Source organism: Sorex araneus, chromosome 3, assembly GCF_027595985.1.
Source record: "Sorex araneus isolate mSorAra2 chromosome 3, mSorAra2.pri, whole genome shotgun sequence".
Taxonomy (NCBI): Eukaryota; Metazoa; Chordata; class Mammalia; order Eulipotyphla; family Soricidae; genus Sorex; species Sorex araneus.
Genome location: NC_073304.1, coordinates 179181923 through 179205518, shown reverse-complemented (window position 1 = coordinate 179205518; position 23596 = coordinate 179181923). Strand labels below are relative to the sequence as shown.

At 43.2% G+C, this 23596-nt stretch overlaps 1 protein-coding gene across 2 annotated transcripts in view; it reads left to right on the top strand.

Moving 5' to 3' along the window:
• Positions 1-3767: 3767 nt before the first annotated feature.
• CEP126 (centrosomal protein 126) overlaps positions 3768-23596 on the top strand; it is a 32357-nt gene continuing 12528 nt past the window's right edge. The window contains exons 1-5 of one of the 2 annotated variants that reach the window (XM_055133883.1): positions 3768-3895; positions 5487-5606; positions 8471-8616; positions 11594-11705; positions 19480-19660. In XM_055133883.1, the coding sequence (XP_054989858.1) occupies positions 3768-3895; positions 5487-5606; positions 8471-8616; positions 11594-11705; positions 19480-19660 (687 nt within the window). Of the gene's footprint in view, positions 3896-5486; positions 5607-8470; positions 8617-11593; positions 11706-17254; positions 17953-19479; positions 19661-23596 lie in introns of those variants that run through there. The other variant, XM_055133885.1, reaches the window with a different exon arrangement.

Here is a 23596-nt window from a genome sequence, read left to right as displayed (position 1 = left end):
GATACAGAGACAGACAGAAAGGGGGAGGTCGGTACCTGCCATAGAGACATAGAGGCAGGTTGGGGGTGGGGGGAGGTGGGGAGGTGGAAGGGAAACTGGGGACATTGGTGCTGGGAAATTACACGAGTAGAGGGATGGGTGTTAGAACATCGTATGACTGAAACCCAATCATGAACAGCTTTGTAATGCTCTGTCTCATGGCAATCCAAGTAAATAAATTAATTAATTAAAAGTTCATGAGTATATATCTTTTATGGTAAATTTCTAGTTGAAGCTTTATTAAATTGAAATGAATGTGGAAAAACTTAAAAATTTTTGAATCAGCCAGATGTTAAAGTTCTTTGTTCTTTTACAGCTTACCCAAAACAAATGTAGGAAATTCTTATTTGAGCAGAAAAAATCAATAAAAATGGAGGTAAAACTATCCTCTGCCAAGGGAAAGCATGAACTCCACACCTGTTCCTCAAGACTGTCTCTGGACTCACAGCTTATAACATTCCAAGAGGTAAGTTATGTGAGAGTTGTGAGTTTTCTTCCTAAACTGAGTATCATTGTCATTTCTAAAACCTTGGGTGAAATTGGCATGTCATGTTAACATGTTTGAACCCCGGTTTTGTAGGGTTGGAGGTAGGAGCAAAGACTATTCTAAGACCTCATAGATGTGAACAACTGGTGCTTTACCTCTGACTGCAAAGCTTCTTATGCCTTCCACCCCTTCTGGTTCCCTTAGCAAACGACAGTCCCTTCTTCCAGCTCCAAACCTGAGAATCATATTTGTTACTTCTTTTTCACTCACTTGCCACATCTATTTAGCAGCACATCTGATTTGCTCCCATGTTGAACACTTCTTGTCACTCCCATTAAGATCATCCTCTTCTATTCTCTGTTATCTCTTCCTTAACTACTAAGACAACATTCAAACGAAACCCATTGTTTCAAGCCTGAGCACCATCATCTACTTCCGCACAACAGATGATAGAGTGCTTTTTTTAAAAGCTAAACTAGATATTACTCTCCGGACTCAAGATTTCCCAATGGCTTCTCTTCACTCAAGCTGGATTTTGTATTCCTCCTTTTTATATTGTGGCGTCCCCATAGAATCTGAAGTATTCTTCCAGCCTCCTGCTCTGGAATCCTTTCCCTTCACTCTAAGACACAGCAGCTCTTGCTGTTCTTTGGACATATCCAATGTAGTTCGGCCTGGACTGTACTTTACCCGAGAGGTAGCAGAATGGCGACTCCTTCTGATGTTCACAGTTCTGCCCTGGTTTGCCCTTGTCAGAGCTTACTCTGATTGAGCACCCCAGTGAAAATAGAACCAATGTCTCTACTACTCACTGTTCTCCATACCACTTTTCACTGCCTACTATCATCTTTAAAAATTGTTTTAATTTTGTAAAATACAGGTCTCATGTGCATAGGGCTTTGAAATGTTGTTCACTAATGTATCCCCAGCACCCAGAAAGTGCTTGTCACAGAGTGCATGATCAGTCTGTTATCTCACATAAAATATATATTGATAATTTTATGGTTCTGAAGTATAAACCAAGCCTTATACCTTAGAAGTTTCTGTGATATTTATAAAATATTTATCATATAAAATATTTAAAAATACTCTGATATTTTAGTATAATATTTTACTATTTGAATTATACTATCCTGTCAGGAGGTAAAATTTATAAATGCCTCAAATTTTGTTATGCAAATGCCTAAATTTAAGGTCTTTTTCAAGAATCTTAGACTATACAACTCTTTAAATATAAATAGCTAAGCAATATTTTAAGGAAATGATTAAAGGTTACAAAATAGATCCTTATTTAAAAAGTAAAGCTGGAATATTGTTTTAAAATTCCTCTTCTTCATGGTTATCATTGTAAAGCAGCATTGAATGAAGAATGATTATATGAGCAAGAATTTGTAGGCAACTGAGAAACCAGTCCTGTTTTGTAATGCTTATCTATCTCGTAGTAAAACAAAACAGTGCCTTGGAGTTACAAGATACTAAACTAAAACAGTGGCAAAAGTTTGGCTTCAGGAAGAAGGAACTTTCTAAGGGTTTTAACAGAAACCACAGTCTTCTCATTTTCATTTGCTCTTTTGAATATTTTGCTCAATTTGGCCCTGGACTTGTAATCGTAGCAGTGAGAAGAGAATCCAGATCGTGCCTATAGCTGGACCAGTTTAAAACTTGCCAGGGAGGTGGGAGTGATAGTAGGAGGGAGGGTGCTTGCCTTGTTCTGGGGCCAGGAGTGATCTCTGAGCACAGAGCCAGAGTAACACCTGGGCACTGCTGGGTGTGGCACAAAAATAAATAAAACTTGCTCGCATGGCGAATGTTCCCCGTGTACACAGGTGTAAGCCTTCATGGGCCACTGCTATATATTCTATCTTCCCAAGAGTTCGTGCATCTTGTTTTAAATCAAAAACTCGATTTGTTGTGACACTTTAGAACCTGTCACCCCAGCACCTTTCAGCTGAATCCCTGCTTCCAGATTCATAAAAATAAATAAACAACAATAATAATAAAAACCTTTGACTAGAGGGCTGGAGCAATAGCACAGCGGGTAGGGCGTTTGCCTTGCACGCGGCCGACCCGGGTTCGATTCCCAGCATCCCATATGGTCCCCTGAGCACCGCCAGGGGTAATTCCTGAGTGCAGAGCCAGGAGTAACCCCTGTGCATTACCGGGTGTGACCCAAAAAAGCAAAAAAAAACCAAAAAAACAAAAAAAGACCTTTGACTAGCTTTCACTGGGAAACTTTTATTTGAACTCTAAAGTTGAACAAATCAACTTATAAAGCAAAAGGCCTTAGAATGGTGAGTGATTGTTTTCTGGTTTTTTTTGTTTGTTTGTTTGCTTTTGCCTGTACATTCTGCTTCCATTCAGTCTGGGAGCATTTAACACATTCACACACACACACACACACACACATTTAACACATTCACACACACACACACACACACACACACAAACACGCAGAGGCTGAAAACAATTGACATGCACTTTTACAGTGAAAACCCAGCCGGAAGTTCCTGCGGGGTTTTGTATTTTCAGTTGCAGACCTCTGACAGCGGAGGGCCCAGCCGCTCCAGCCCCGCGAACCGTCTCCCCGGGGCGCTCCCTTTGGGCAGGACCTTCCCGGGCGACTGTGTTAGAAGGGCGCTTCTCGGTTTGCGGGACTGGGCGGCTGGATGGAGAGCGGTGGGCGAGGGGCGCCGGGGACGGAAACTCACACCTCTCCGAGGCTTGGTTTGCCCCTCACCCAGACGCTGTTTGCGCAGCGCCAGGAGGACACACCCCTCTCGCCAGGGCGCGGCCAGGAGTACTCGGAGCGGGGCTCGGCCTCTGCCGGGTCTCAGGAACCACACCTGAATGTGGGGACTAAGCATCTCCCTCCCGGCGAAATCCGGACGTCAAAGTCAAGACGCGGGTCCCAGCGGAGCCGAGTCCCCATTCGCCAGCAGCCCGCCAGGGAGGCGGGGTCGACGCTGCGGCGTCGCCCATTGGCTGCGGCGGAACCAGTCTCCTCCCTCTTCGCCCCGCCCCACCCCGCCCCGCCCCGCCCAGTTCCCGTTGCTAAGGACGCCGCGTCGGTTGCCGCCAAGATGGCGGCGGCGGCGTCCCGGCCGTCCGCTGCGCTGCTGCCCCGCGAGGTCGCCGCCGCCGCCCCGGTCCTCGGCGTCGCTGCGCGGGCGCTCGAGCAGTCGCTGCGCGGCCCTCGGCGCCCCTGACGCGGGCGGGCATGAGGGCGGCACGGCGCTGAGCGATGCTGGCCGAGAGGCCGGGGGCGCGCAGCGCGGGGGCCGAGCTGCCCGCGGAGCCCGCGGGGCGCGGCCGCGCCGCCCTGGTCCCGCGCTGGGCCGGCCGCCACCGCCCGGCCGGGGGCGCCCAGCTGTATCCTTGTCAGGGGGCGCGGCCTGGGGCCTTGGGGAGGACACCGGGGGAGCGGGCGCCATTGGGTTAACGTCCGTGCCCCCGAGGACTCGGAGGGCGAGGCCGCTGCTCGAGCATCACCTTCTCTTTCGTGGGGGCTCCCGAGCGCTGTCCGGGAATCCCGGCGGCAGTCTCAGTGAGCCGAGAGTTCTGTGTTAGGGCCCGCGGGTGCAGTGCACCCCCCACCTGGCCACCCCGGCGGTACTGGGGCCCCAGGGCTGCAACCCGGCAATGCTTGGGGTGCCGGGAACGAACCCCGGTGGGCGCGTCTCCCGCTGCCTAGGGGGTCTTGCAGGAAGTGGCTTGCAAAGCTGCACCCGGCAATGCTTGGGATGCCGGGACCGAACCCGCCCCCCCCCCCCCCGTGGGCGCGTTTCCCGCAGCATAAGGGCCGCGCCGGGGGTCTCCAGAGCTGCACCCAGCAGTTCTTGGGGTGCAGGGACCGAACCCCCACCCCCCGGTGGGCACGTCTCCCGCTGCATAGGGGGCCGTGCCCGGGCTGCACCGGGCAATGCTTGGGGTGCAGGACCGAACCCCCCAGTAGGCGCGCCTTCCGCTGCGCAGGGGTTCTTGCAGGAGCTGGACTCCAGAGCTGTACCCAGCAAGCTTGGGGGTCCCCGCGGCGCGGGGCGCGTTCCCTGTTCGCAGCCCCTTTGCCTGCACCTGGCGAGGGTGAAGGGAACCGGGGCTGAAAGGTGCCCAGGCAGAGGCTGGTCGAGGTGCTCCAGGAACAAACTAGGAGGAGAAGGATCGGTGTGAACTGGTCAGCTCTCTCCCGGATCCGGGCACCTTCTAACTCCCTTGGATGACTTCTTGGAGAGAGAACCTGCAGCGAAAGCTTCTAGTTCTTTCCATGTGTTCATAGTTGACCCGGGTCACTTCGGCTTCTGCCAGTTCTGCCTCTGCTTCAGAAGTCCTTGCAGAGACCCCTTGGCCTCTGTTCTGTACGGGTTTGATTCGGTGTCCTTGACGTTGGTTCTTGAATGCTGAACTATTGACACTGATCCGGAAACTAGGGTAACAGTTCAAAGAGCGCAGTGATAACTGTCTCTCCATCCTTTTAATGAATGGAAGTGATGACTTTTTGACTTCTGTTGTATAAACATCGGTAAAACATCAAATATTTATAAATAGATTTGCATTTCAAACGAACAAACGAGTACTGTGTTTCGTGGGACCCAAAAATGAGGGCAAATTATGAAATGTTTCTTATATTGAACTAAGAAATTTAGTATTTATGATTAGAAGAATAGGGAGAAAAAGACTGAAAATCATTCCTAGTTGACTAAAAGTTCATAAATTAAAAGATACGTAGGCAGTGTTGGTACACAATATCTGAAAGTAATTTTTCTTCTGGGAAGACATAAATCTTCAGTTCAAATATCAAGTTAAAAAAATTTAGGTAAAACATTTTCTGATCATATACTGATGTCTGCACATACTAATTGGACAAAATATCATTATTGGTATGAGACTGTTGTATTAATTGGATAGCAGAACTGCTTGTCCATGTAAGATGTAAACCATCGTCCTTAACATTATGCTATATTAGAGATATGAAAATACATCTGGAGAAAAATTTAGAGGAGGAACGCCAAATATTACTTCAGCAACAAAAAATATGTCGCAGTCGAGCACGTAGATACTTTGTGGAGTCAAACCGGCGAAAAAAGTGAGTACATATCTCTTGGGAATGTTGAAATTTAAAGTCATAAATTAGCAGTTTCTCTGCTTTGTAGCACTTAATGAATCCAACTCATGACAGAGCTTTTTATTCTATGGTTCAGAAACACTCATTTCTTTTCTTTTCTTTTTTAATTTTTATTAGTGAATCACCGTGAGGTACAGTTACAAACTTATGAATTTTTGTGTTTGCATTTTGTTTACATCCCTCCACCAGTGCCCATTCTCCTCCACCAATGTTCCCAGTATCCCTACCACCTTCCCACCCCATCTCCCCCACCCCACCTCTGTGGCAGGGCATTCCCTTTTGTTCTCTCTCTCCTTTTGGGTGTTGTGGTTTGAAATAGAGGCAATGAGTGGCCATCGTGTTTGGTCTATAGTCTATTTTCAGCGCGCATCTCCTATCCTGTGCGGGTCCTCAAACCACACTTTACTTGGTGTTCCATTCTCTATCAGAGCTACCCCTTCCTCCAGCGTGTGAGGCCAGCTTCCAAGCTTTTGAGCCAACCCCCTGGTACTTATCTCTACTATTCTTGGGTGTTAGTCTCCTATTCTGTTATTTTATATTCCACAGATGAGTGCAATCTATGTCTGTCTCTCTCTTTCTGACTCATTTCACTTACTTTCCATGTTGATCCACTTATATGCAAAGGTCATGATAGTGCTTTGTAAACACTGACCAAGACTTTTGTAGCTTTGAAAAATCAGTGTTTTTCTGCTTGAGGCACTAAGAATAGCACTTGTGCAGTTTCACTGACTAGAAAAGACCACCACAGTCTTCTCTAGTCAGAGAAGCTGATCTTGTGTCTCCTTAAGGACTTATTAAAATGACTAGACTAAGGGCTAGGAATGTAGCTCAGCTGTAGAACATGTGCTTTGCCTATGTGAGAGACCCTGGTTCAAACCTTGCCAGATTTCTGAGCTATTCAAGCTTTGCATTATATATTATTTCATGATGAAGGGAAAGATTATAATTAGTCTAGAATGAGGTTTATTTTGATGTTACTATTCACTACTGTATAAATTTTTTTAATTTGTACTAACCTCATTCATCTGATACGAAAATGGGAAAACTATGAATAATGGTGGAAAGTGATTAAAAGTTTTTATGAATGTCTGCATTTTTAAAAAGCTTTCAAATTAAACTAGGAATATGGTTAAAATACAAATCATTTCATCCCTGCTTAACAGTTTACAGGGTCTGAATTTATAGATATCTTTTTTTTAATATGAAGTTGTTTTTATTGTTGTTTTTGCTACCTTGTCCATATTTCTACAACACACGAATAGCAGAAAAATCCCTAGAGTTTATTAACTACCTCATTGGGCATATGTTGAAAATCCCACATGGGGAATACAAAATTGTTTACCTGTAATTCTTTTCTGGCATTGTATTTCCCTATAAATTAACTCTTTCATTGACTAGTGTAGTAAAAATTATTTAAGAAGCTTTGTTTTTGTGTTTTTCTGCATTCTTTTCTCCTCTTTGCTTCTACTTCTATAAAAGGTGTTCAGTAAAGATTAATACATGTTGAAAGGGTCATAATCTTTGGAGTCAGTGTTATAGGTTTAAATCCCAGCTCATGAGTTAAAGCTATTATTTCATTTCTTTGAGCCTAGGTTTCTCATATTGGAATTAGAAGCATCTACTTCCATGGATTATTATGTTATAACAAAGGTAATACTAGGAATAACTGAGAACACATATATAAGTTTTTATGACAGTATGAAACATAATATTGCCCAGTAACTTGCTTGATAAATTACTGCAAAGAGCAAAAAAGAATCTGACTTCTATCTTTTCACTTGCGTTTTATTTTTTCTCGAACTCACTGAATTCTCTAGACCATAACTTGAGTGAGCCTCTTTGCTTTTCTATCTGATGCAGAAAATGCTCACTCTTTCAATGTTATCAATGCCTTTGCTTAGGAACTTTCAGCAGGTCACATTTTTATCAGACGGAGGAATTTTTTTTTTCAGTTCCTCATCTGCAGTTTCTATCCGAAGTGTCATTGGATAAATACTCTACATCTATTTTGATGACAGAAAGTTGATACTTTTCTCCTTTGTTTTGTCACGATAGTGAATTGTACTGATTAGAAATGCTACAGCACCCTTGAGTTCCAGAAATAACAGGTGTAACAGATGAATCACTCTTTATCTGATTTGCTGGCTTGTGTTTGAATTTTTTTTGGAAAATATTTTTATGCTTATGAAGAGTATGGGTCAGTAATTTGTTGTGGTGCTTGTTTGCACACTCCTGGTGATGTCATGCTATAGTGCTCAGGTGATGTCATAAGGTGCCGGGAATCAAAGCCAGGACTCCTGCATGCAAAACACTCTCCAGCCCTTTATCCCAAGTCCCTGGTGGTTTAGGATTATTTTGTAATGTCCTTGTCAGATTTCGACCTCAGGGTTTTGCTGGCCTTATGAAATACATTGGGGAAGTGATACAGCAGGGAAAGGTGCTTGCCTTGCACACACCTGCCAGGTTCCATCCTGGCAACACATGGGATCCTGAGCACCGCCAGAAGGGGTCCCTGAGCGCTCAGCTGAGAGTAAGCCCTGAGCACCCCTGGGTGTGACCCAAAAACAAATGAACGAAACATGGTGTGGGAACTGTTCTATTGTACTCATAGAAATATGTTGCAGCTTTTCGTTGCAAGAAACCTATATGAGGTTTTGGAAATTACCACTTAGAATATTTAAGTTCTGACCAAAGTAACTTTTTCCATCAGAATGTTATTTCTGAGTAAATAAACTTATGAAATATCAATATAGTGCATTGTTTTAGAAACTGTTTTCTGTGTTTAGATTTTAAAAATATACTGTCTAATTTTGTTATCAATATAGAGCTTTTGAAGAGAAACGAAAAGAACAAGAAGAAAGAGAACTCCAAATCAGAGAGCAAATACTTCAACAAAGAAAACAAAAGTTTGAAGAAGTTACTGAAAAATTCCAGCGTGCTCATATTCCTCTTTCCCAGCGGAGGAGAGCAGGTGCCTTAACTTCAAACATTATAAAAACAGAAGTAAAAGTTACAATCATATTTGACTTGAGTAAATAATAAAACGATAAATTAATAAACAAGTGAAGATCAAATTAAAAATATCAGTATATTGGAGCCAGAGCAGTAGTACAATGACCAGGGTGTTTGCCTTGCACAAGGCCAACCCAGGTTTGAATCCCGGCATCCCAGATGGTCCCCTGAGCACTTCCAGGAGTGATACCTGATACCTGAGCACAGAGCCAGGAATAAACCCTGAGCACCGCCAGTGTGGCCCAAAACCCAAAATTAATTAAAATGTATATTATATAGATATATTTACCTCCTTCAGTTATAGAATTTTAACCATATATAAAATAGTAATTGATTTTTAGTAGTTCTATTTTATTTTTATAAAGTTGTTCACTATGATTTATTCAATATTCCAACACCAGTCCCACCACCATTATTTCTAACAGTAGCACTGTCATCCCTTTCTTCATCGATTTGCTCGAGGGGGCACCAGTAATGTCTCCATTGTGAGACTTGTTGTTACTGTTTTTGGTATATCAAATATGCCACGGGTAGCGTGCCAGGCTCTGCCATGCGGGCTGAATACTGTCTGTAGCTTGCCGGCTCTCCGAGAGGGACGGAAGAATCGAACCCAATCGAATGCCCTACCCACTGTGCTATCGCTCCAGTCCATTTCCAATAGTAATTAAGTTAAATTTGGAGATTATTTGGTTTACTCTATTAGTGAATCTTCAAAGTGCAGAGCTTCATTCTACTTTATACTGTCTTACAATATTTTCTTTTAAAAAATTAATTTAATTAACTTACTGTAAAGAAATTTTGACATTTATTTTCAATAAATTAATATCCATCTGACATTTTACTCATATTGTTGCTGAAATTAATGTTTAAGGAATTGAAAATTTTTAAAAGATAACATATAGACCCTGGAATTGGTTAAATATTTGAATTATGTGATTAGTTCTGTGCTATTACATCTACATAATTTTATACCTTAAATATTAGGGCAATTAACAACAGATGTCAAAGCTTTTTTTTAAAAAAAAAAAAAAAGTAGCCCTTTTGGGGATAGAGCGATAGTATAGTGGGTAGGGCATTTGCCTTGCATGCGGCTGACCCAGGTTCGATTCCCAGCATCCCATATGGTCCCCTGAGCACCGCCAGGAGTAATTCATGAGTGCAGAGCCAGGAGTAACCCCTGTGCATCACCATGTGTGACCCAAAAAGAAAAAAAAAAGCAGACCTTTTATGTATTCAGTACTTATGTTATACTTAGCCCTAGGTTAGGCTGAGATGCAGAGAATTTATATTTAAGATCTCAAAACTTTTGTTTTGCTAATGAGAGTACTATAAACAATGTCAATAAATCCAGTAGTTTCTACAGAATTCTTCTATGGTAGCTATTTTGTACTATGAGAGTACAAAGAAAAGAACACTGTACCTATATAGGAACATTAAGAATATGATCCCTGGAGAAATTACTGAATTTTGATACTGAAAACAATGAAGATTTTGCCAAGAAAAGAGAAAATTAAGAATGATACACCAGGTAGAGGAACATGTATTTCAGTGACTTTAAAGTATATGATTGGGGGAAGAGAAGATAAACTAATCTGAGACTAGAAAAGTATGTTGAAACCAGAGCTGGAGAGAGAGTACAGAGGGCAGGGCACTTGCCTTGCATGCAGCCAACCTGGGTCAATCTTTGATACCCTATGGGGTCTCCTGAGCCCCGCCAGGAGTGATCCCTGAGCACAGTGCCAGAAGTAATAGGCCCTGAGAACTGCCAGTTGTGGTCCAAAAAACCAAAACCCCCCAAAAACAAAATTGAAACCAATTATCAGGTAACTTTCTAGGCCCTGCTAGGAATCTCCTCTGGCTCACTTATTTCTTGGTAGGAGAGAACCTGTATGCACAGTGGAAGGCTTTAAGAAAATGGATGCTTAATGGCAAGGGATTGACTTGAGGTTGTATAGCACAGTATGTGAGTATGCGGCCATATGATGACTGATTCAGAGCAAGTGACATCCCTTCTGCATACATCAGTCTTGTCAGTTGTAAAATAGAGATTCAATTACCTCTGCCTCATAGACTAGTGAGGATTAAATTGTTCATGTTTATGAAGTGCTTAAAATGTATCGAATATTGGAACCCTTATAATGCTATAATGCAATTTCACTTCAATTTCTTTCTTTTTTCTTTCTTTTTTTTTGCTTTTTGGGTCACACCCAGCGATGCTCAGGGGTTCCTCCTGGGTCTGCACTCAAGAACTACTGCTCGTGGTGTTTGAGTGCCCATATAGGATACCAGAGATTGAACCTGGGTCGGCTGCATGCAAGGCAAATGCCTTACCTGCTGTACTATCACTCTGGACCCTCACTTCAATTTCAAAGCACTTAAGTTCTCAGTTGGCGTTGTTAGTACCTTCTCTTTTTCTTCATAAAAATAGTTATAATATTTTTTTCAGGGATTTGTGAAACACAAATATATCAGATATAGAGGACATGGACTTACATGGTCAAATGAAGAACCTAGACATTTCTTAAGGTTTATTGTAAAGGGGCTGGAGCAATAGCACAGCGGGTAGGGCGTTTGCCTTGCACGAGGCCAACCCGGGTTTGATTCCCAGCATCCTATATGGTCCCCTGAGCACCGCCAGGGGTGATTCCTGAGTGCAGAGCCAGGAGTAATGTCTGTGCATTGCCAGGTGTGACCCAAAAAGCAAAAAAAAAAAAAAAAAAAAAATTAATGTTTATTGTAAAAAAATTTTATAATAATTTTATTTTGTCATTGTATATTTATAATAGTCTTTTATAATAGTTATAAGTACTATTATTTATAATAGTGTTTTATCATACATTTATAATAGTATTTTATCACTGAACAATTAAATCATATGAAAATACAGTATTGAAGAGGTCACTGTTTCATGTTTGATTTTTTTATCACCCCTGTAGTTTTTCAAAGGTCAGTTCCTCCTTTAGAAGAGGCTCTCAAACAAATCCAGGATTCCAGTTTAAAATCAGAAGTAAACCTTTCCTCTTCCCACAGACCAACAATAAACTGGAGGTGAGTAATTTGTGATTATTATGTACGAATCACTTATCTAGCTTTTCATTTGCTGAGTTTGTATACCTATTCATTACTCTTCAACTTTAAGAATTGTTTATTTTCACAGATTAAAGTGTGAAAGCCATTCTACCAGTATAGGACATTTAATTTAATATCTTTGGAATTATAATGCTATCTTTGTTGAATAATTTTTTATAGAAACTGTCATTAAAGGGCCAGAGAGTACAGCAACTTAGGGTGCTTGCCTTGCACACAGCCATCCCAGGTTCAATCCCTGGCATCCCATCTAGTCCCCCAAGCACTGCTTACCCTGATTACCGCTGAGTGTGGCCCAAAAACTTAAAAAAAAAAACTATCAAAATCATTTTAAAATGCTGATACTAGTGTTCTGTTTCATCTTTACTGGAATAAAGAAAAGTGTGTGTTTATAGCCATATACATCTAGATAAAAAGAGTAACTTTATGGTAGAACCGATTATTTCTTTACTGAGTATCTTTCCTAAATGTCTTAAAAAGGCTGTAGTATATCCTGGTTCCTTCCCAGGATAATCTGAACAGATCATCTACAAGCAGTAGGATGGGCTAATTGCAGAGTACCTTCTGACATCTTATACTTTCTAATGATTTATTCTAGATATCTATTGAAACTGCTACATGCATAGCATTGTAAGGGGGAGGCAGTATGTGCTTAAGGAGGATATGTGAAGAGGTATAGTATTCTAAAAGACATCTCAAGTATATAATCTAAGAGAAGTAAAACTATGGTTCAAAAATATAGAAAAATGCCAAATGGCTATGCTGATAATATTTATTATTTATATAAAGACATCAGAGCTAAGGCTGTGGGTCAGAGGTAAAACTCTGCAAACATGACGCCTTCCCTGGATTTGTCCCTGCCTAAAAATAAGGTGGGGGGGAGGGAAACAAAGATAGATAACTGCAGTTTGCAGCAGCAACACAAGAAATTACCATGGTCAGCAAGCTTCCTCCCAGATACCTGAATTTCTTCAGTTCTTTTAATGCAGATGCAGTTTGCCAGAGGGAGAGCATCTTTACCACTACACAGTTCAAATACTACTAAATATCCAGGGGAACAAACCTGGAAATGAACCCACAGCTGAGCCCATCCATGGAGAAACATAGAGAAAAAGAGTTTGTTAATCCTTTACTCACATGGATATCAATAAGATCACAGAGACAGTGAAGTATTAATAAGATTATACAATGAAGATGGTCATGTGACTAAAAAAATTTATCACATAAAGAACAAGCAAAGAAAGAAGAGTGATAAGTACGAGAGAAATAGGAAACCAGGAAAGCATGATATGGGAACTGAGGGGATTAAAGTCAGCCAAGATAGCGGTCATTGTCTATTTCGCTATCATCAGGGCAGTTCATTGCAGCATGAGAAGCATAGTGAAGTGCCAGATATTAAGAGCAAATGGAAACTGAGGTAAGGAAGTCGATATAATTTTAGGATGCTTCTGGGGAGACATGTCTGGAAAGGGAAAATGAAAGACTATTCAAGTGGCTTTTAGAGCTAGGTGTGAATTTTTAAAGTAACATTACATTATTATGTATTTAAGGGGTGTATCATTAAAAATGAAAAGGTATTTATGTAGTATTGTTCACACTGAATGTCTAGTTCTATCCTTCACCATGCACATGGGGAACTTGGAATGCTGAAAACTGCCAAACCATGTAGCATAGAAATAACCTACATTTGGGGGTTGGGGGAGTTCATTTTTTTTGTTGTGTTTTTTAGCCACACCCTGTGGTGCTCAGGGCTTGCTTCTGGCAGTGCTTAGGGGACCATATGGGATGTTGGAGATCTACCCCAGCTCAGTCATGTACACAGCAAGCACCTTCCCACTAGACTCTCCCCTCCCCTTCCCTCCCCTTCCTTCCCCTTTCCTCCCTCCTCCTCCTCCTCCTCCTCCTCCTCCTCCTCCTCCTCCTCCTCCTCCTCCTCCTCCTCCTCCTCCTCCTCCTCCTCCTCCTCCTCCTCCTCCTCCTCCTCCTCCTCCTCCTCCTCCTCCTCCTCCTCCTCCTCCTCCTCCTCCTCCTCCTCCTCCTCCTCCTCCTCCTCCTCCTCCTCCTCCTCCTCCTCCTCCTCCTCCTCCTCCTCCTCCTCCCCTCTCCTCCCCTTCCCTCCCCTCTCTTCCCCTCCCCTCTCCTCTCCTCTCCTCTCCTCTCCTCTCCTCTCCTCTCCTCTCCTCTCCTCCCTCTCCTCAAGGGGCTCAGGGGTCTGCAGTGCTGGGCCTCTCACTCAGGCTTCCACAGACAAAGCATGCACTCAGTTCCCGAGCGACCCCTCCAGCCCAGCATGTATATTTTTGCATACAAATTTTATTCACTCTTTAGCTTCTGTTTCTATGTATCAGTTATCTTTTGCATTACCATATATATTCAGTTTTTTTTAAAAAAGAACTTGCACTGTAAATGGAAAGATAATTTATTTTTGTTCAACCATGTATAATTTCTTGAAGTCTCAGAAGGAAAGTGTCAGAACAATTTTGATTTCCCCATAGCAAGCACACAGAGTTACTTAACCAAATCTGTTCTAGAACCATTAAATAACATGCTCTATCTTTGTAGTAAAAGAAATTATGTCACTCTAAGATAGAATTCATCATTCTCATGTTGTAATTGTAATAACTATTATGGGTATGATTTCAATTCAGTTTATGTGTTTGTGTGTGTGTGTGTGCGCGTGCGCACTATATATATTTGGGAAAGGAGAGATGTATACAATATATGAAGTGAACACTGTTTTGTGTATATTAAGAAGCTAGACTTCACAGGGCCAGAAAAAAATGTTCAGGGGTTCATGTGCATGCCTTCCAGGTGACTGCCCCAGTGTACCACATGGTCCCCTGAGCATTACCAGGGTCAGCCCCCAGGCACTGCTGGGCTTTCCTGCAAAATCCCTCGGGTCAGACAGCCACCCCAGTTGACCTTAATCCCCAGTAGCCCTGGGCACCACTTGGAAGGTCCAAAAATAAAACAGAAGAAAAAGTCAAACTTCTCCCTACAGTAATTAGCAATAGTAAATAAAATATGTAAAAAATATTTCATTAACTATCAATTGCTATACAATACAATGTCTTAGAATATTAAGGATTGGTCTAGTAGAAATATTTACATGCACTACTTATTGCAAATATAATTAAGTTATAAATATCAGTGAGAAATTATTAAAAAAATGGGGGGACAGGCAAAATATTACAGGGGGCACAGCACTTGCTTGCATGAGGCCATCCCCAGTTTGAACCCCGGCACCATCTATGTTCTCCTGAGCACCACCAGGAATGATGCCTAAGCACAGCCAGGAGTAATCCCTGAGTACCATCAGGTGTGACCACCCTCACAACTCCTTCTCCCCAAATATACATACTTTTCTCTAGAGCCAGAGAGTTTTCTCTTAGCTCAGTGTGCTAAGCCTCAGGCCTTGCATGCAGTGTACCTGGATTTCATTCATATCATGCATATGATCTCCCAGCGCCAGTAGCAATCTCCAAGCACCAAGCTGGAAGTAACCCTGAGCATTACCAAAAACAAAACAAAACAAAACAACATAAAAAATATAATAATAAGTCTAGGGAGCTTTCAAAGATGTGGAGGTAATTCACACTCATAAAAGCCGTTGCACTGTGAGGAGCCAAAGAGCTGATATAGTGGATTAGGTGCTTGCCTTGCACACAGCAGACTCGGGTGCTGTCCCTGCCACTGCATGTGGTCCTTGAGCCCAGCCAGGTGTGGCCCAAAGCAAAACCAAAAAATATATATGTATATATACATATATATATACATATATATATATATAGTAGCACTGCACTGTAACACTGTCATCCCGTTGTTCATTGATTTACTCGAGCAGGCACCAGTAACGTCTCCATTGTGAGACTTGTTGTTACTGCTTTTGGCATATCAAACAAATACTCTCGGTAGCTTGCTGGCTATCCAAGAGAGATGGAGGAATCACACCAGGGTCGGCTGCATACAAGGCAAATGCCCTACCCGCTGTGCTATGGAAAAAATATTGGTGGCAGATAAAAAATAATCTAAGATATGGTAATATGATCATCTAAAGGAGCAAATGCTTAAGCCTTAAGAAAAATCAGAGGGGCCGGAACGATAGCACACGTAGGGCGTTTGCCTTGCACACGGCCGACCTGGGTTCGATCCCCGGCATCCCATATGGTCCCCCAAGCACTGCCAGGAGCAATTCCTGAGTGCAAAGCCAGGAGTAACCCCTGAGCATCGCTGGGTGTGACCCAAAAAGCAAAAAAAAAAGAAAGAAAGAAAGAAAGAAAGAAAGAAAGAAAGAAAGAAAGAAAGAAAGAAAGAAAGAAAGAAAGAAAGAAAGAAAGAAAGAAAAATCAGAGAAAAAATCATGCTCATGTAAAACGAGAAATTGCTTCAAGTACTAATGAGATAAAGCAGGACGGAGCAAGAGCTCAACAGGCTGAGCAAATCTTCTGCACACGGAGGCCTCTGTTCAATCCCTAGCACCACAGGCTTCCCCAAGCACCACCAAAAGTGATCCTGAGCACAGAGCCAGGAGTAGCTCTTTGAACACTACTGGGTGTGACCCTCCCAAATAATAATAAAATGTAATGGAGACTAACATTAAAAGGAATCCGCTTTCTATTATAACCAGAACCATTTTTTAAAAAATCTCTTTGACCCACTGGTCTCCCATATTAGATTTTTGCCACTTAGAATTGTGCTGTTATAGATACCTATCTCCAATAACCCTGTTTGTTCAGTCAGTTCTCCACCACTGCAGCTCTGCAAAATCTGACCAGAATTGAATGGCGGTCTGTTTGACCTTGATTTGCTCTTTTTGCCAAGACTTTAAACTAGATTATCTAGCCTGTATTATCTCTGGCAGACTTCTGAGATGTGAGAATACTCATAAGAGCAAGAAATGAGAAATGAATAGCATGTTACATAAGTTATGCACACGTCTCAAGCCATGTGGGCAGATCCTGGTTCAGATCATGCGTGTTCCCTAAAGACAAAAACCAAATTAAGAGGCATCCAAAGTCTTGAGGCAACCCAGGAAAACAGACGACATCTTAACAAGGCTCGTTCTACCTACCTGTCAAATGCTTTTCCACCTGTGCAGATCCATCCCTGCCTGTCCGGCTGTCACCACACCCGATCCCTACCTCCCCGAGCAGCTGCCTCCTTCCCGGGCCCCACTGTTATCCCACCAGATTCTTCCCAGCTATCCAACTATTCCTCACCCCCGCCAGCCCCACTCTCTGCCTGTGCAGCCGTCTGTGCCCTTCACTCATCCAAAGACCTTTCTGTCAGCCCCGTTCCTGTCCAGCCCAATCAAACATCTCCCTCGCCCTCCAGTTCCAGTTACTCCCCATTTTTCTAGCAATTTTCCTCGCCTGCCAGCCCCAATTCCGTCTGGGCCTCCTGACCATATACCCCACCCACCCCGAAGTTCTTCAGTTGTGCCCGATCCTGACCCACAAGGCAAGTTGTTTTACAAAACTTACAGGCCAAAATATTTCCTTCCAACACAGCGCTCTACCCCCACCCCTCTGATCCCGGCCCTAGTTCGACGTTCCCTTCCAGCCCGACTCCCTGTCTCCCCAGCCCCATTAGAAGCACGCCCAGTCTTGAAATCTTCCTGTTTGTCCCGCCTCCCCCCTCACGCTTCCATTACTCCATTGCCTGAAAAGTCTGCTGCCTTAGACCTCTTTCGGCCAGTGCAGCGAGCCGTGGGACCAACCCCAACATTGTCCAGTCTGCCCCAAGCCTTCGTAGACCAGCCGTCTTCCTCAGCTCCCTCCCACCCACCTCCCCGTTGTTCCCCAGCCGCCTCTTCATCTTCCTCTGCCGCCTCCTCCTCACCCTCTGTACAGTTTTCTTCTTCATCCAGTCTTTCCTCACCTTCATCTTCCTCTCCTGTTTCTCCCTCTTTGCTCCCACCTCTCCCTCGTTCCCCCTCTCCAGCACATTCATCTCCTCCATGTTTGCCTGCGACCTACTTAGGTTTTCCCTCGCCAGTTCCTCCTGGCTCCTCTTCCTTTATGATCCCTTCTTCCTTTCCCCGCTTGCTACACTCTCCCTTTCTTTGCACCTCTCCACCTTCGTTTATTCCTGTCCATCCCTTCAATCCCCCTCACTGGGGGGAAGAAAGTAGAGAAGAGAAGAGAAGCAAGTGGAGTAGAGAAGAAAGAAATAGAGAAGAAAAAGTTGAGAGACGACAACTTTAAAGGTAAATAAATTGAGCTTCTTAGATACTTTGTGGATATAGCAGTGATCTGTCTGGGAATGACGAGTGGACGGGAAGGACTTCATCAGAACAGGAAGGCCTGAAAGAAAGAGAGAGAAGTTTGCTCTCTATGTTCAGGAACTTGTGTTAAATGCTTTCTTGTTCTTCCTGAGCTCTGAGGTCATGAAGGAAGAGCCAGCAATGTAGTACTCGTAGGCCTTGACTATCCAGAGTGTCCAAATAAAGATATATACGGGTATTGGAGATAGGTATATGTCACATGACATGTGTTCCCCTCTAAAATTTTTACCCTCATTGGATTGGATAACTGAATTCAAAGGAATTGGAAACAATTACCCTTGGTGTTCACATTTCTGGCCCCAATGAAACAGCAATCAGATCTTTGATATACCTCATCTTCATCTCATCTTCCACCAAATCTGCCGTTGTTCTTTTGGTTTTTCACAGTGTACATAAATGGAAAAATTAACATTTTGAAATTTCAAAGGACGCAAACTTTCAAAGGAAAACAGGGCTAGGGAGATGTGTTCGTTGTGCCGAATGAAGCACATGTTTTGTATGCAAGAGCCCTGGGTTAATCCTGTTACTGCATGGTCCCCTGGTCACCAGCAAGAGTGACCCCTAAGAATGGAGCCAGGAGTAACCCCTAAACACTGCTTGTGTACATACCCCACTCCTTCCAAAACAAAAGATGCTCAATCCTTAGAGAAGGTGATGTCACCCACTAATGTGTAGGCAGTTGGCGGCACTTTGGACACAAAAGGAGGCTGCATTAAAGGTGCCCCTGCTCTGACATGAAAGTCAGGTTAATACTTGTGATACAACTGGACATACAGATGTGTATATCTCCTCCAGAGAGTGAGGGCCAAGTCCCCAAACCAAGTAAAATAAGGTGAAATTCCTAATGTGCACTTTCCATTGTTTCTGTTCACCCAGATCCTCAAACTCTATTAGGGTTACACCAGCTATGACATTAACTCAGAACTAAGGGTAACACTGATAAACGCTGCATATCATTTGTACAGACAGGAGGGTTCACAGAGATAAGGGTCAGTCCTCCGTATCTACAGTACTTCCTTGTACTTTATCCCAAGTGGTAGAGAAATGGAATCTAACAAAGTGAGTAGTGGGGTGCTTGTCCAGGTAGGTGGAGTGCTTCATCATCACTCGAATACCACAGTTGAGTGATGTGGAGGTGGGTTTGAGCTTCATCCTGCAGTGCTCAGGGCTTCTTCCCGGCTTGCTCGGGGTCACTCCTGTCAGTGTCGGGGGAACCATGCAGTGCCTGGGGTCCAGCCAAAGTCGGCCGTGTGCAAGGCAAGCGCTTCTCGGCCCCCACACCATGGTTATTCCTCTATTGCTTGCCCTAAACTCCCACTCGTTGTATCTCTCCAATATCCTTATATGTGATTATCTGGACACATATACGTTACATGTATGTGTCACTCATGTGTACAAAGAAAGAAGACTGTTGGAATGTACTAAATCTTTTCTATATATGGTTCACAGAGCTGTAGATAATGCCTTGCCTTCAACCTTGTTAAAAAACGATGACTTACCCGACTTCAGCTGTGGTAAAGAAATGAAGGAAAATAGCAGGGAAAACTTGGCTGCTAACAAATGTGTGTTCCAACTTAAATTGGAGGAAACTCAGAAACTTCTAGAAGATCAGCATCTAAGCAGTTTGCAAGTATGGAACGATATTACTCATATTTTAATATATATTAATTTTGTCACATTTTTTCAGAGTTCTCCACTACAGCTATTTTGCCGTTAGTGAAAGACAGTGTTGAGGAATCAACACAAATTCATCACATATGCTAGAAAAATGTTTTTAATGTTTTCCTTTTACTTATTCTTTTATTTCTTTATTCTTTTTCTGTCATTTATAGAAGTATACTTCATAAATGTTAGTTTATGACCGATATGAAAGCTGTATCATGATTAGATATTTGGTATAAAACAATCCCACAATTATAATGCATGTGACCATTAGGTGATTTATGAAAATATGTCACAATTTGTTAGAAAAGGTGTTTCTATTCTCTCTATAGCAGGATTTATTCCCTCCTGCCACCCAAAAATGAATATTTTCATTGATTTCCTGAAATATTCATATTCTTTATTTTTCATAAGTAATTGTACTTATTTATGAGATTTTTTTAATACTATGATGTAAGAGTTAAATTTTCAAGCTTGGCACTAGACAGCTCAAAGACATGGAGCTCACGCCTTGTCCAACTGGGGGTCAGCTTTCACCCTCCCCAGCCTCCCTGAGTGTAGCCCTAGTGGACACTGCCCCCATCACCAAAAGCCAACTCAGAAATCAAAGCAGGACAGTACTTCTGTAGTGATGGAAGTATGTTCTTGCCCTACCCCGCTGTAGTTACTTTTGGATCAAATCTGTGAGACAACTTTTATAGGCAATTTCTAGTAAAGGATTTATTCTTGAGAAAAAGGGGGGGGGGCTGGAGTGATAGCACAGCGGGTAGGGCATTTGCCTTGCACTCAGCCGACCTGGGTTTGATTCCCAGCATCCCATATGGTCCCCTGAGCACCGTCAGGAGTAATTCCTGAGTGCAGAGCCAGGAGTAACACCTGTGCATTGCTGGGTGTGACGAAGGAAGGAAGGAAGGAAGGAAGGAAGGAAGGAAGGAAGGAAGGAAGGAAGGAAGGAAGGAGGGAGGGAGGGAGGGAGGGAGGGAGGGAGGAAGGAAGGAAGGAAGGAAGGAAGGAAGGAAGGAAGGAAGGAAGGAAGGAAGGAAGAAGGAAGGAAGGAGGCAAAACCTATAATCACAGTAAGCAGTTTACCTGGGTTTATTCTCATGACAGGCTACAAAATATCCATAGATAATTCAACAGCCCAACAAAATATTTCACCACTCTAGGTGCTGGAGCCAGACTGGAGCCATAGCACAGCAGGTAGGGCATTTGCCTTGCACACAGCTGACCCAAGTTCAATTCCTCTGTCCCTCTCAGAAAGCCCGGCAAGCTACTGAGTATATCCCACCCACATGGCAGAGCCTGGCAAGCTACCTGTGGCGTATTCAATATGCCAAAAGCAGTAACAGCAAGTCTCACAATGGAGACATTACTGGTGCCCACTCGAGCAAATTGATGAACAACGGGACGACAGTGCTACAGTGCAGGTGCTGCCTTGCACAGGACCTTCCTGGGTTCAATCCCCCAGCACCCAAAATTTTCTGCAGAGCTCCACCATGAATGATCCCTGAGCAGAGCCAGGAGTAAGCTTGAGCACTTGCCAGATATAGCCCCAAACCCTTTTCCCACCCTCCCCAAAAAAACCATGCAGGAGCCTATGACTTATGCAGTAGTTTATGTATTGCTTGATATGGTGGTTATAGGTTATGCATTACCATTAAACAATACAATATAAGTTAGTGCATTTAAGTATACCCCAATAAAGATGGTTTCAAAATTGAAGCATGTGTCTGAGGCCCTAGACTCAATCCCTGGCATTATAAACCAAAAAGCTATAAGTCAAGTTACATTAAATCTGGCATATTTTGTAACAATAATTTACAAGCAGAATTTGAAGCCAATCATTATGTTTCAATGATCAATGATGGAAAAAAGAACTGTAGGGAAACAAAGTCTAATACAATTCTAAGATGCTGAACAGCTTTTGTGGCTCTTTGGAATATGAGGCCATCATAGAATTTTTCAAACAAATCTTAGAACCTTGATTTAGATCTCAAAAGACCTTCTAACCTAGATTCCTGTGTCTCATTAGATATAGTCTCAAAGGAAGTTCTCTCAGCCTCATTTCCTTATCATCAATTAAAATAGCTCCGTCCAAAAGGGGCATGGAGGAGTCATGCTTTATTTTTTTCCTCCTAATTAGGTGAGTATCACCTTATGGGGAGATAATCCAAGGGTTAAGCACATGACTGGGTTTGATCCCCTGCACCACATGACCACCCCCTCAGCATCAACAAACATCATGTGTAATCCTGGAGGGCCCTCAAGTACCCCGGGGTATGACCAGCTGCGGCACCCGAGCACTTCAGGAGCCGAGTAGTAGCACGCCTTGAGCCTTAGCGATGAACCAGCCCCAAAGAGGCCACAGGGGTCAGGGGAGCTTACGCCTTGCCCCACTGGGAGTTTGCTTTCCCTGACCCCAGCCTCCCTGGGTGCAGCCCTGGTAGGTACCACCCCACCACCAAAATATTCAGGCCACAGTACTGAAGAATACCATACGAAGCAGGTAAAAGCTAGTGATACCAAAGTCATAAATTATTTTTAAATTTTCTGACAGTAATATATCAAACATGAACTATAGAAAATAAAATGTCTCTATTCTATAACTGCTTTCTTTGTTTTATTGGTTTATTGTGGGGTGGGGGGGATGGGAGGGAAGGTAGAGAAATGTTTACCAGAATGCTTTTTTAAAAAGAATTGAAAAAAAAAACACACCTTTTTGCATGGTTGGAGGTTGTAAGTAGGTGGGGTGATAGGCCACACCTGGAAGTGCTTGGGGATTATTCCTAGCTCTGTGCTAGGGATCCCACCTGGAGGGCTTCAGGGACCACCTGTGGTGCTAGGGGTCAAACCGGGGTCAGGCATGTGCAAGTCTTAACCACACGCTAGCTCTCCACCCGAATTTGTGAACGTTCTTAAGAGACACGACTTCTTTCCCTTGGGTCCATTTAACATTTTTTTTTGGGGGGGTCACACCCAGCAATGCACAGGGGTCACTCCTGGCTCATGCACTCAGGAATCACCCCTGGCAGTGCTCAGGGTACCATATGGGATGCTGGGATTTGAACCCGGGTTGGCCGCATGCAAGGCAAACACCCTACCCACTGTGTTATCACTCCAGTCCCAGGGTCCATTTAACTTTTAAATGTGTCTTATAAATTATAGTATTTCTGAATTTCTTTCCATATATGTGATACAGATAATGCATTATAGATATATGAAAAATTTGAAACATTTAAAACTATGTCTTTATCATGAAATTTTATGAAAGACTGATTAATTCCATGGAATTTCAGTGAAATGTGGTATCAATGCTTATGGAAATGATTACTATGCTAAACCTGAAAATACAAAGAGTCATTAAAATCACTACATCACAGCACGAATCCTACATTCGAATTTCCTGGAAAATTTGAAAATAGTAAGATCGATACATGAGTTCTATCCAAGCTGTAAATCAGGAGAACCAGGATATAAATGGTTTTCACAAAGCTCCTCATCTGAGGAGGGTGGAAGGCTCTAGAACCTTTGCTGGGGAGCTAGCTTGGAGGGCCACTGCGCAGGTGCATGTGCTTTGCTTTTAGGGGGCCTGGCTCAGACTCTGGCCCCTGAAGCCTCTGGGAGCAGTCCCTGAACACTACTAGGTGTCACCCAAAAATTACTTTAAAAAAAGAAAGGAGGGGCTGGAGCCATAGCACAGCGGGTAGGGCGTTTGCCTTGCACGCGGCCGACCCGGGTTTGATTCCCAGCATCCTATATGGTCCCCTGAGCACCGCCAGGAGTAATTCCTGAGTGCAGAGCCAGGAGTAACCCTTGTGCATCGCCAGGTGTGACCCCCCCCCAAAAAAAAGCAAAAAAAAAAAAAGAAAGGAAGGAAACTCACCTTTATATCATAGAACTCCAG